This window comes from Physcomitrium patens, chromosome 13 (assembly GCF_059467195.1).
Source record: "Physcomitrium patens ecotype Gransden chromosome 13, ASM5946719v1, whole genome shotgun sequence".
NCBI lineage: Eukaryota > Viridiplantae > Streptophyta > Bryopsida > Funariales > Funariaceae > Physcomitrium > Physcomitrium patens.
The window spans coordinates 11,403,480-11,417,500 of NC_143422.1; the positions used below are offsets into that span (position 1 = coordinate 11,403,480).

At 35.3% G+C, this 14,021-nt stretch overlaps 1 protein-coding gene and 1 long non-coding RNA gene across 4 annotated transcripts in view; one reads left to right on the forward strand and one right to left on the reverse strand.

Annotated features, from left to right (window-relative positions):
• The first annotated feature begins 7,524 nt into the window (after window positions 1-7,524).
• LOC112290157 (uncharacterized) lies at window positions 7,525-10,817 on the forward strand. Its single transcript, XM_024536155.3, has 7 exons — window positions 7,525-7,593; window positions 7,822-7,924; window positions 8,521-8,669; window positions 9,033-9,140; window positions 9,352-9,471; window positions 9,731-9,907; window positions 10,177-10,817. The coding sequence occupies exons 1-7, from the start codon at window positions 7,543-7,545 to the stop codon at window positions 10,276-10,278; spliced, it is 810 nt and encodes a 269-aa protein (XP_024391923.1). The 5' UTR covers window positions 7,525-7,542; the 3' UTR covers window positions 10,279-10,817.
• Window positions 10,818-12,378: 1,561 nt separating this feature from the next.
• Window positions 12,379-14,021, reverse strand: part of LOC149987952 (uncharacterized) — a 2,514-nt gene continuing 871 nt past the window's right edge. For 2 of the 3 annotated variants that reach the window (XR_016506091.1, XR_016506093.1), the window contains exon 3: window positions 12,379-13,971. This is a non-coding gene — a long non-coding RNA (uncharacterized LOC149987952). The other variant, XR_016506092.1, reaches the window with a different exon arrangement.

Consider the following 14,021-nt stretch of genomic DNA (forward strand, 5'->3'; position numbering starts at 1 on the left):
ATTTCGAATATAATGTCATACCTTTTGGACTCACAAATGCACCAGTCACTTTTTAATAACTTATGAATGATGTTTTTTGTGAGTTTTTAGATGATTTTGTTGTTTGCAATTTAGACGATATTCTAATCTACTCTAAGAACATAGAAGACCATGATCTTCATGTTTTTCACGTATTACAAAAACTTAGAGATGCAGGATTATATGCCAAATTGGAAAAGTATGTATTCTATACTACTCAAGTTGAATTCTTATGATACATCATTTCCAATGAAGGTCTTATGATGGATCCCAAGAAAGTTCAAATTATGATAGATTGGAAGATTCTAAGAACTATACGGTTAGATCAAGAGTTATGATTTTATAAAGTTCAGAAAAAAAAAAAAAAAAAAAAAAAAAAAAAAAAACCCTTTTGCGGAAAAAATATGTTTTGAAGGGATTTTTTTTATATTTTGAGTTTTATGCAAATCAAAAGAGTTTTAGAAGCTAAGACAAGATTCATATAAAGGTTTAAGCCACACTCTCTATAATTAGATACTTAATATATTCCCAGATAGCAAATCACGTCATAGGACATCAAAAAATAATAAGGTCTATTGGATGCTCTTTCTAGACGTTCTTATCTTATACCCAAAGAAGGAGATGTATCTTTTGATCAACAAAGATCAATTCTCTTGAAGCTTGAGTATTTTTATCTTCGAGCTATAAAATCAATATTGACTGTTGATTCAATATTTGTGAAGCAAATTCAATCAAGCATGTCCTCTCATCCTCTTGTTCGAAATATCAAGGATACTTCCTCTAAGTCCCATGATACTTCCAAGTTTGAATTCAAAAATAATCTATTATATTTTGAAGGATGCCTATATGTTCTAAAAGGTGAAGCTCGATTACGTATTCTTCAAGCTTGTCATGACTTTTCAACAGCATGACACTTTCGGTATAATAAAACTTTGAAATTAATATCTAGGGATTTTTGGTGGACACAAATGTGGAAGGCAGTCAAAGATTTTGTACAATCTTGTGATGTTTGCTCAAGATCAAAAACTCTTCGTCATCAACCTTATAGACTTCTTCAGTCATTACCTATTCCAAAACAACCATGGTCTTCTGTTTCTATGGATTTCATTATGGATCTTCCAATCTCAGATTCTTTTGTTTCTATATTCATGATAGTAGATCATTTTATCAAGATGGCACATTTTGTACCATGTATAAAATCTATCACAAGTAAAGAAATAGCTAAGCTTTTCATTAACAATATCTATCACTATCATGGATTGCCTAAGGATATTATATCGGATAGGGAGACTCAATTTGTATCAAGATTTTGGAGATCCCTATTCAAGATACTAAAGGTGGATATAAAGCTTTCTTCAGCTTTTCATCCTTAAACTAATAGACAAATAGAAAGGATAAATCAAGATTTGAAGGAGTATTTGAGATGTACGATGAATTATCATCAAGATGATTAGACAACTCTTTTACTATTAGCAGAGTTTACATATAATAATTTAGTACATTCTTCTACTCAACAAACATCTTTCTTTACCAATTATGGTCATCATCCACATCTTGATACTTTTGACTTTTCAAAAATTGATAATCCTATAGCGGAAGATTTTACAAATCGCTTCTTAGAGCTATATACAACAATAAAGATACAATTAAAGGAAGCTCAAGAACGACAAAAGATCAATGCAGATGCCTATCACAAGGACCAACCACAATATAATATGGGCAATAAGGTATGATTACTTTGTCGTAATATCAAGACTACTCATCTTTGTAATAATTTAGATTATCGTAGACTTGGACCTTTTTCTATTTATGAAAAAATTAATTCTATTGCCTATCAATTACATCTACTAGAGTCTATGAAGATCCACCTTATATTTCACTTGTCTCTTCTGGAGTTATATAAGACAGTGAATATCTTGGGAAGAAACCAAATGCCACCTCCTCCTATAGAAGTGGATAATAACCAAGAGTTTGAGATAAAAGAAGTCTTAGACTCAAGGTGGCGCTAAAATAGGTTGGAATATCTTGTTCATTGGCACGGATATGATATTAGTGAATGTACATAGAAGCCATCAAAGAATCTTACAAATATAGTAAAGAAAGTTGAAATTTTTCATTAACGACATTCATCAAAACCAAGATGAAGAATAGCAAACCTTTATTATAAAAGAAACAAGCTCAAAGAAAAATAACATTCTACCTTATAGCTTTCATTGTACCTTCTGTGTATTTGTGATGAGATGGAGCATTAACAATCAGTAGATTCAACTCAAGAGCTTTCATTTGCCAACTTATCAAATGAATGTTTATGATTGTTATAACCTTCAAGATGACGGAATCGATATGAAGATCCTCAAGAACGACATGTCCTTTCTCAAATAGATGGTGAGATACAATGTGTTTGGTATCACGACTTTAGAAGAGAATCCCGATGTTTAGTGATTTTATTAGAGGTAGGAACTACTCCTGATGATGTTCCAAATGTTTTATTTGAAGGAAGTTATGAAGGCCTTAACAATGACTAAATAACAGGGTAGTCTTCTTGTCCTAGTATGGGACACTATAGATGGTTTAGAGGACCTATCAACTATCTTTGAAGAGAGCAAAGATCAGAATATGTAGTAAATATAAATCACCGCATCTTGGACTTCTTCAACCTATAAAGACTGCTCTTCATGGAACTCATCCCTAGAAGAGGGGGTAATGTCACGGACATATATATTTACCTCAATAGTTACTTATATGATTAAGTAAAAGTAGGTAAAACAGAATAATTTCATAAAGTCTTCTAACAAAGCTTCTTAGAAGCTGCATAGATACGATTTTGACTTTAGATATGTTTGTAGGTTAGAAACTTGGCCAAAAAGCTAACCATGTATTGGTAGCTTGTAGAACAAGCCAACTACGTGGCGCATATATAGATGACTTGCCTTGCAAGATAAGACATGTGGCCAGGAAAGTCAATGCATGTTAGAGGTCTTATAGGACATCGCTATAAGGCTCTTAGTTAGATAGTATATATAGAGGCAAGAGTGAAGCCTTCTTCATTCTTGACAATGCCTTTCTAGTCTTGGTCTTGTTTCAAGACTTTCTAATCTTCTTGTTTTGGCAATAGCTATTCTAGTTAATATTATATCACCTTTTGAGTGACTTTCTTGTTTTCTTCAGTGATAGAAGAGTGTATTGAGGATTCCCTTTCTTCAAGTTTCATGTCCTTGATATCCAGTCCATGATTGTGTAAATTTTTTTAGGATCCATCATTAGACCATTGTTTGAAATGATGTATCTAAAGAAGTCAACTTGAGTAGTGTGGAATACACACTTTTCTTTCTTTGCATACAATCTTGCATCTTTAAGTTTTTATAACACATTAAAAACATGAACTTTAGATTTTTTTGCATTCATAGAGTAGATTAAAATATTATCTAAATAAAAAATGACAAAATCATTTAAAAACTCATAAAAAATATCATTCATAAGATGTTGAAAAGCAACTAGTGCATTAGCGACTCCAAAAGGTATGACATTATATTCAAAGTATCTATACTTTATTCAAAATGTAATCTTCCATTCATCTCCTTCTTTAATGCAGACTAGATTATATGCTCCTTGTAGATCTATTTTTGTATAGATCTTAGCTTGGTTTAATTGATCAAGAAATCTACATATCAAAGGTAGAGGATATCTATTCTTGATGGTAATCTTATTGAATCCTCCATAATCCACACACATTTGTGATGATCCATCTTTTTTCTTTATAAATAATATAGGACTCCATGCAAGAGATTTTGAATAGAGTATGAAATTTTTAGCTAAGTTCTCATCAATGCACTTCTTGAACTTAGCCAATTTATTTTGTGATAAACTATAGATTGGACCAAATAGTGGCTAAGTTCTTTCTTTAAGATTGATTAAGCAATCATATAGACAATACTCAGGGAGAATATCTATATTCTTCTTTTCAAAAATATCTTCACTCGAAATCTTTCCATTATTTAAAATGGATGTGGTGTAAATAAAAAAAGACGATTCTTTTTTGTAGCATGCAAAAAAGATTTTGTACCTATAAGTACAAGTTTGGATATATTAGACTCATGGCTTTTTACTCAATTAGAAAAATTCTTAATGATATTTGAAGAAAAATCAAGTTTACGAGAAATCCAATCTATTATAGGATTATATTTTTTTAGGCACAATAAACATAAAATGACTAGAATAGAGAGAGATCTAATTATATTAAAAATTACACAATTATTATGATCATTTATTACTTCATCTATATGAAGTGTTTCATGAATAACATCTCCAAAAGATAACAGATGACCATCTATGACTTCTATGTATATGGATTTAGTTTTTTGTACTAACTATATATTATGACTCTTAATAAATTCTTCATTTTAAAAAACAAGTTGAAACTCTTGAATCTATTAAGGCAAAGACTTTGTAATTATTAGATCTTAAACACACATCTATTATAAAATAAGAAGAAGATTTTGAGGAGAAAGTAGGACCTTTATTAGGAATTGTACAAGATTTCAACTACGCAATTCTTATTGCAGTTGGACAAATTCATTTTTTGACATGTTTTCATCTTTGACAGCAGTACTCCTCATTTTGTAGTTGCATCATTTCTTTGGATAATATTGAGTAGTGTCTTTAGCTTCTCAATAATATAAACATAGTCCTTCTTGACAACGACATGTTTTTTCTTGTTCAATAAGAGATTTAAAACATACTGCATGAATTTGCATGTCTTTTACTTCCAAATGTGTAGATTGAAAAGTCGTTGGTATCATCATTGAATTGTAATAATTTTGAGGTTTTCTTGTACAATTCTCAAATCAAAACTCAAAAAATTGATTATTATATTTCACAGCAAAGTCAATTGCTTAACTCAATATCTAAGGATGAAATAAATTGAGTATCAATTTCTTTACTTCATATTGTAATTTGTAGAAAAATTGGCTAATGAGTGTTGCATCATTCCACTTGATATCTATCATTAATTGTCAAAATTATGAAAGATATAATGTCACTGATCGATTGCCTTGGTACAAGATACAAATCTTGTTGGTTAAAACACAGAGGTTGAAATACAAAGTACATCATGTTTTCCATACATAGATTGAAACTTTCTTAAGAATGCTTCCAAATTATCCAATATTAAATCACGTCATTTAAGAAATGATGAAAACCATAGTAAGGCAAAATCTGAAAGTAGTGTTCCAATAAACCTGACTTGTGATCCTTAAGTTGGATAACTTTGAGGTTGTAATTCAATCACCAATTGTTCTTCATTGATGAATCTTCAAAATTTAGATCTTGTACCATAAAACTTCTCAAGTAATCTAATTTTTGATTCCTTAAAATTTGAATAATGTTCCATTGTATGAATAGTAGTATGGCTTGGTGTAGATGTTGAAGCAACTCCAATCATCTTTATATCTTCATTGCTTGATAATCTTCTTGTTCTTTATGATGGTAGACTGAATTGATGTATTGCAAATATTAATTCTCTCATTTTCTCCTAGATTTGAGTCATTGCACTCTTCATTTTAGCAAGTTTTGTCATGCTAACATAATAAAAAGAAATGTGTCTATCCTCACAGAATACAATATTCAAGAATTAAGGAAAAAAAAATTCTAAAAACAATATCAGTTTAAAAGAGAATAAACTGCAACTTCTAATATGCTTATATCTTATCAAGAGAAAGAGATAATCTACTCTTAATCAAGAAAGGACAAAGCTCTCATATTATATGTATACTCTTGTCAATCTGTCTATGATACAAATTGAAAGAAGATACATAAATTTGTGGAATTTGTGTGAAAAAGAAAGTGACAAAATAGAAGAAAGTATGTATATTCAAGGAAGAATTGGAATGGCTATTGCCAAAGACTAAAAAACATAAGACTCTTGAAACTAAACTAAAAGCAAGAAAGGGATTGACAAGAGTGAAGAAGATCTCACTCTTGCCTCTATATATACTACTTAACTAAGAGCTATGTACTGACATGCTATAGGACCTCTAATACGCATCTAATTTGCAAGATATATGTCTAATTTGCAAGGCAAGTTTCCTAGGTGTACGCCATATGTCCAACTTGTACTGCAAGTGGTCAATATATCAACATGTGGCCTCCTTGTTGGCCAAGTTTTTAATCTATGAATTACTTATAGACATGTATAAAAGCAAAGCAGCATCTATAAAGCTTTTAGGAAGCTTCCCACAAGATATTATCATATTTATCCACTTTGACTTACTTCTACCTATTCTTATTATTTAGATAATTATCAAGGTAAATATGTATGTCTGTAACAACTATAAACATTTCAAAAAAATATTCTAAAGAAAAAACTTATATACAAATTTCATTGATATTCATTGTATAACTATTCAAATAAACACATAGAATATATAAGAAAATTACTTCAATTTAGTTATGATCTCAAAGCATAAATGAGTTGAAAATGGTTTGAATCACAGTAATATAAGGCAATTACAATTAACTTTTTATTTTATTTTTATAAGATATTTAAGAATCTATATTTATAAATTTGTATTTAATATATATATTATATATTTAGAATATTTTATAATATCAACAAAATATTTGAATATTAAAATATTGATCTATGGTAGATTAATGATAAAGCAAGTTTTATCATGTGCACAAGAATTGTTTTTTAAGAGGTGGTTGAAGCGGTTTGTTACTTCATTACATTGCCTATAATATAATTTATCAAAATCTAGATAAAAAACTACCAAATATTACTGGACCATCATTTAAGATCAAATATATTCAAAATTCTATATAAATTGTGTAAATTGCACTTTTTCCATCTTAAAATATTATCTTATATTTTTATAAGACATATTTTATTTTTTTCTATCCATGATAAATATATTGAATATATTCAAAATGTATTAAAAAGTATTGAATGTATTTTTTTTCTACTTTTACAAAATAATTGATCAAAATATCATTAAAAATAAAATAATATTTAATCTAAAAAGTTATCAAAAACTTTTTCATTCAATACCAAAATAAAATAAAATAAAATAGAACCTTTGTAAAACCAAATGATGTGACATTATACTCAAAATACTAATAATAGCTTAAAATATAATCTCATATTCAACTCTTTTATTTTCATATGGATTTTATATTTTTATATATATATATATATTTATATTAAAAAAATAATTCTTAAAAACTGGGTTTTTGCGACAATTCAGAGGTTTAAGAAGTGGTTAAGCATAAAAGGAGTTTTACTGAAAATGGACTGAGGCAATATCCAGAGTTAGGAATCTCATCCAAAGTTATCCCCGCGACTTTCATCCTCACGACGCCCACGGCGTTCATCCCTGATACTTCATCACCGCATTACACATCCGTCCACATGTTTTCATCAACCCATCAAATCTGACATTCATCCATTCATTCCGAGAGTCCAAGCTTTGAGAAGCAGTGAGGGACGAAGGCAACACAAGCTTTAGAGCTGCGGAGACAGCAGCGATGGCGGCCACGGCACGCGCCCTTTGGGCTTCGGCTCGCTCTGAAGCTGCTGTAAGATTGCACTCGTCTCCTCGCTCTGCTCCTCTGCCTACCCAATTTTTTTCTCTTACTTTTTTTTGGTTTTTTCAAGCAACAACCAGCCATGCTTCAGAGGGTTTAGGGTTTAGGGGGCGATCCGTTGCCTCGACTTTTTGTGTGTCGATTTATACTAGGTTTTGTGTTCTGTGCGGGTTTCGATCTCATCCGGGGTGAGATGCACGTTTTCCGTGGCTGATGCAGCGGAGATGCGTCGACCAAGCAAGTCTTCTCCGATCGTGGCTCTCCGGACAGCGGGCTGGACATGCTACTGTCGCTGTTAAGAAAGTGTTTCCCTCTAATCAAGGTGTGTGTTCAGATTCCGTAAATTTTCGAGTGAATGGAACGATTAATTCACCTGGAATCGTCTACGTCCTTGTAAAGACGATATGTGTGTAGTCAAATGGTGAACTGATTTCTTTTGGTTTCCAAGTTTTGGGTTTCTTGGCACTAAGGCAGCCTTTCTGGGTAACTAGAGATTCTCAAGAGGTGTGTTTTCAAGGCATAAATGTGTGCAAGCGGCAGCTTTCCACAAGCAGTTTAGTATGAAGAAATATTAGTAATTCATAAGCTTGTGTTAGTCTTCAAGACTTTTTCCGTCGTTTATTCTCCTAACATGGCCAAGATCTGCATGAAACGCTGTTTTTGTCGTGCTTGAAGTCACCGGTGATAACATACACAAAAATACAAACATATATATATATATATACACACACGCTCTTATAACAGCAGAGCTCCCTAAGCAACATTGCATTCTATCCTTACCATTTAGAGGAGAATATCCATCTGGAGAGTTGTTCTAAATTAGGGTTGTGTTGTTAGTACACATAACAATCCTTCGAGTGTTATCTTTGTTGATTTTGATAGTGCATGCTTCCTGAAGGGTGAGAGATCTTTGTGCAGGCCAATTGAAGGACGTTGAAGTCAAGGTGACAAATTTTCAGAGCGAGGACAAAGGTCTTGCAACGTTAGCCGGTGATGTGTTTGACGTGCCAATAAGGCCGGATGTTGTTCACCGCGTCGTTCGATGGCAACTTGCCAAGAGACGCCAGGTTAGAATACAGAAGTATAGGAAGTTTCATGAATTTCATGGTTTGGTTCTGAAGATAATACTACTCATACCTTGACTAGTTCTGCAGTAGAATACTTTTGGTTCTTTGTTAGCTGTGTAGTCCTTGTGCGTTGCTTACCAAGCAGTCTCTGGGAAGCAAGTGTCTGGTTATTTACATTGTATTCATATTTTCCAACATTAATATGTAGACCACATCTGCTGTATCAATCGTCGTCACAGTCGAACACAGTGCGTCTTCAGCGTCTGAAGTCGAACATCATTTTCATTTGGAAGTGGCGACGTTTTTTTTTATACACTCGTGTCGGTTGCTTGATCTATAAATTTCTTGAAATTGCATTGACAGGGCACTGCTTCAACCAAAGGTATTCACGAAGTGAGTGGTACAGGGAGAAAACCTGGTCCCCAAAAGGGAAGCGGTAGAGCTCGACATGGTTCTCTGCGAGGTCCACAGGTCTATTCATCAATCATATAACTAAAAGAAGCGTTTATTTAGTAAATAAACATGCCTGTATGTTTTGCTTTTCAATCGCTTCTCCTAACATTCACGTCGACCTTTTATCGGATTCAGTGTTTGATCCGTGGAATTGATTTTGCTTTCACGTGCTAGTAATCTCTGCCTGTGTACAGCGTCTATTGACTATAGTGTGTTTTATGTTTTCCAGTTCCGAGGAGGAGCTACGCAGCATGGCCCAAAGCCTCGGAGCCATGAGATAGGTTTGCAGAAGCAAGTGCGTCGACTTGGCCTCAAAGTTGCCCTTTCATCTCGTGTTGCTGAGGGCAAGGTACAGTCACATGTTTTATGTCCACGAAATAAAATATTATAGGGCAAAGGTTAATGCTACAGTATCTCAAGTAATTCGGCATTACATGTTTTCTTTTTCTAGTCTATTATATTCTTGCTCTCATTCTAACCTTTCGATAATGATTATTGTTACCGCACAACTGTTTTTACGTGTTATTGTACCAATGCTGACATGAATCGTTTCTCTTAGTTCTTTCTTTTTTACTTAACAATCATTGTTTGTTTTTCACCTCGTACAGCTGAAGGTGTTTGATAGCGTAGAACCTCCCACACTAAAAACTCGAGAAATGGAGCGCCTAATTGCTGATATCGAAGGTTGTAAGAAGGTGCTCATTGTTGATGATGCTGAGACCGTCAACGAATCGTTGTGTCGGGCGACAGGCAACTTGCATTATGTCAATGTATTACCTGCCAAGGTAAAGTTGCAATGTCGGCAATTTTAAGTGTCGCAGATGTGTCTTTCCAATCTTAAATCACGACATTTCAGATATGAGTTTTCTGCTATATCTGTTAACTAGCGCGCAGTCGTTTTGATTTAGCGATCAAGCTTTACTTTGTGATGGTAAGTGCCAACCGAAGTTTGTGCTGTATCTGCCTGGTTGTTTTACCTTACCTAACATGACATCGTGATTGCTTTTGTGGTTTCTCTTTCTGATCCTGTTTATGGTTCTTGCTCATTGTACAGGGGTTGAATGTCTACAGCATCTTGCAGCACGATACTCTGGTGATGAGCGTTGGAGCAATCCGAAGAATTGAAGAGCGCCTTCATACACCCATTAACAGATGATCAACCCACCTAGCTTCGATCTTTTTAGCTGTTCGTTCTTGAACCCGTGGTTGAAATGTAGTCGAACGCTGGCGTCATGGCATGAAAGCATGTTACGGCGAACTTGCTATTGAAGCAGAAATAGGAGGCATCTTTACATACTTCATCATGGTTATCTGATCTTGGACCTTTCGAGGGATGTGCTTCATTATGAGTGGACAACTGTGCGCATGGAATCAATGGCTGGAAACTAATTTGTCTCAGTTCCTCTATTAACGCTCTAAGATGGATTCAGCCTTTCCCTCAATCTGCTTTAGTTCTATTGTTGTTACCACATGCTGAGAAGTGGCTGTCGAGTTAGCTCCAACCTGGTGTTATAGTTGCGTGGTATAAAGCCGCTTCATTCTGTAGCTTCGATGTATTCACTTGGCGCTAGGGGCATTGGGTTTAGATTTAGATATAGCATGAGGGGATTGGATAGCAAACTATCCTTTTATGTAATGCATTCCAATCAAGTCTGGAAACACAATTCAATAAAGTGCTCATTACATTTCAGGGAATTGTTGTCGAAGTCCATAGCAATGTGAGGTTTGAAATTGATATCTTGCACCAGATCTTTAGTGTGTTAGTCACGTGAGGAAAAACAATTTTCTCGTAGGCTTCAGAATCCAAACCTATTTGTCAACATAAGAAAGTTTTTAGTGGAAACAAAAAGAGAAACATTCCTGCTCCTTAGGCAGGCGCCTTATCCATTGGGCCACACCGTCCTTTAGAAGACGAATTGTGAGCCAGTTGCTGATCTCGTGTGACACTGGGATTATTTTTGTATAGAATATGGTTAACTGCTGCAATTTGCGTCACACATGGTGATTGGTTGATTGGTTGATTGGTAGGCCCTTTTAATATAGCACTAGAGGACAATGTAGAACAGTTTTGTTCCCAAAGTTAAAAAAGAACTCGGGTTGTTTGAAATCTGCTGAACTGCTGAAATATTCAGAGGAAAAATAATTATGTTCCCTTTCATTTGAGTCTTTAAAATGCACATGAATCGGGCCCTTCTAATAGAGGTGATTTGATTGGGTTGATTCGGGAAAGCGTTATAAAGCATTTTTTTTTATCATGGCATGTCACTAAGGAATACACACAGAAGTGTTAGCTCTGGTACCCTCCTTGACAGTCGTAGAAAACGCCAAATTTTCATGCTAGTTTGGGACCCATTTCGCACGTTCAGCATCTTTTTGAGGTTAGTCAAAGATACGCGGTGCTTATTTCTTCATCTAGGGTGCGGGTCGGAGTGTTTTCAGCCATGTTTTCCCTTTCCATCTGCTTTCTTCTTTCTCTCGCTTGCAGGGTCAGGGTTGCCCTGCTTCTCTTCGCTCAGCACCTCAACTTCGCTTTCATGGGAAGAGTGTGGTCCTTAGATGACACACACATGGTTGCATCTTTCAATTTACGGCTGATCAGAATCTTGAGAGAAAGTAGAATCTCATATCATGGGGAGTTTGTTATTCTTTCACAACTTTTTTATGTTACCACCCGCTCCCTCTGTACGTGAACACAATGATTTATACTGAATCTCCAGGCATGCTCTCCTCAACATTGATATGTTTTCCATCGGAAAACTGCAAAAAGTCCCATCGATTGGTAACTATGACTTGAATATTGCAGATCACACGCTGGGCGATGGAGCATCATCGTTAGTACCCCATTAATTAAAGCTATCCGACCAGCTACCATATACCAACTGTTTTCAGCCAAAAGGTGTACAGAGAAGAAAACAAAAACCCTGATATCCACAATCCTTTGAAAAACATTTTGCAAGATTGACAGCTAATAAGCAACAAGATAAACCATAGTTTGAAAATATAATCTCTTGGCACAACATTTTTACTTATTTATGATTTGTAGGTGAATGAATTTGAGATGTATCAAATAATCATCAACATGAAGTAACAAGATGTTTTCATTGTCAACCTTATGATCTAAAATATAATTTACCTTGTGAATAAGTTTTTCTTTTTTTTTTTTGCGAAGTTTTTGTACTGCAAAGTGATTTTACTCTCTACAGTATTCTAGGCCTTATTAACAAATGGATACCAATTGTTGTCGACTCAAACACAATGGAGACAATCGGAACTTTATAAGGTTTGTCTGCATTTGTGCAAGAGTATTTGCGATTGAGTAACTGACTTCCACAGGACGCTCCAACTGCTAAGGTCCTTAGTCATTAAGTTAACACCTTCATCCCTGATTTTTACAGGATCGCCCAGAAACAGAAGATAACTTCACTACACGAGCCTTGACTTTCTGCATGTTATCCTCTATATCGATATCGCTTTCACCGTTTTTCTTTGAAGAATCTTCTGATGCAAACCTGGGCTCTATTTCATCACTACTCAAAAGCTGAAGCCTTAAGATACTCTTGCCCGAGTCACCGCTAATGCAACTATTCATTGCAATCCAGTCACACCTCCTTACATAGAATTGGAACCGCCTCTTGCAATTCTCCACTCCAGCAACCTTCATGTATTCAAGAGCATCCATTCCTCTTTTCGAGCTTATGCGTACAACTAAAACTATACATTCTTTTACATATAATAAATTCGATGGAAACAGAGCACAGGGCCTGTGTAACAGCACCTTGACATACTATACTTTCCGGGTTGGGGGGGCTATGGACTTGGGACACTGAATCTGAACACCTCCGTTTGATTTAGTCAATGACAAATGGAGAGCTTGCAAACCCTCCCATTACAACAAGCTCCTTGACCGTGCCCACTTCATCCAATTACCGAGGATCTCACGTTCAAATCCGCATGTAACACGGGATCAAATATCGACTGTATCTGGTTGCCAATCCAGTCGAAGAGTTTAGATCGATAATTCCCCCTTTCGTTACGGGATAGCCAAAGTTAGACTCGGCACTTTTCCACGGTTTCATCAAAGCAACCAGTACGTTGGGATGCCTTTCAAGACACTCCCACAAGCATGGTCTACAGATTCTGTGAATCTACGTATGTTTCGCCACACAAGCCAGCAGAGAATGATGCCACTTCTTTCACTCTGCACATTATACCCACAGAAACGACCTCCTACTAAACAATGTATACGGCACCATCACTGATGTCCGCTGCTAGTACCATATCCCCAACCTGAGCAACCTCCTGAATCATAACTTTGTGACAATGGAAAAAGGCGACCTCCAGTTCTACGATCATATAACAAGCGGGTGGCGGCTCCCTTCCACCCCATTCACCAAACCCGCAATTGTCATGCAAATTTTCGTCACAACCTTCGTGACATGGTCCCAAATGAACAGAACTGTTGTGCATAATTGGATCGCCTCATTGGTCAATCCAGTTCTGCAATGATACTTGAAAGGCCTCAGGATGAGACCTCCAATCTCATGCACGTAATCTGTAACAAGTGCATCCATCTGATGTCATGGCGGAAGCTTTGGTGTGGTTGATGGTGATGATGACGCCGGTACCATGTGAAGCTTGGACTTAACAAGGTATCGCTCGATTTTAAGTTGTAATGAATTCCTCTTTGAATTACTAGACCGGTGCCTGCACACTGCGAGCATATCTTCCTCGTACTCTGCAAGGACAGGGTAGCCTCATGACATGAATTGCCCACAAGTTCCCAGCTCCAGATCGTCTTCTGTAGTCGCATGCCGTTACGAATTTTGCAATAAGACTTCTCTCCTCCAGCCTTTAAAATATCCGAAGTAGGCGTAAATCTTTCCTGGGTCCATGGTGTGC

What these genes read in the sequence shown, in the direction of transcription:
- LOC112290157 (XM_024536155.3), top strand. Translation starts at nt 7,543, where the DNA reads ATGGCGGCCACGGCACGCGCCCTTTGGGCTTCGGCTCGCTCTGAAGCT. An exon ending in AGTGTTTCCCTCTAATCAAG is followed by an intron (nt 7,925 to 8,520) that starts GTGTGTGTTCAG and finishes ATCTTTGTGCAG; the next exon opens with GCCAATTGAAGGACGTTGAA. An exon ending in GTTCTCTGCGAGGTCCACAG is followed by an intron (nt 9,141 to 9,351) that starts GTCTATTCATCA and finishes TATGTTTTCCAG; the next exon opens with TTCCGAGGAGGAGCTACGCA.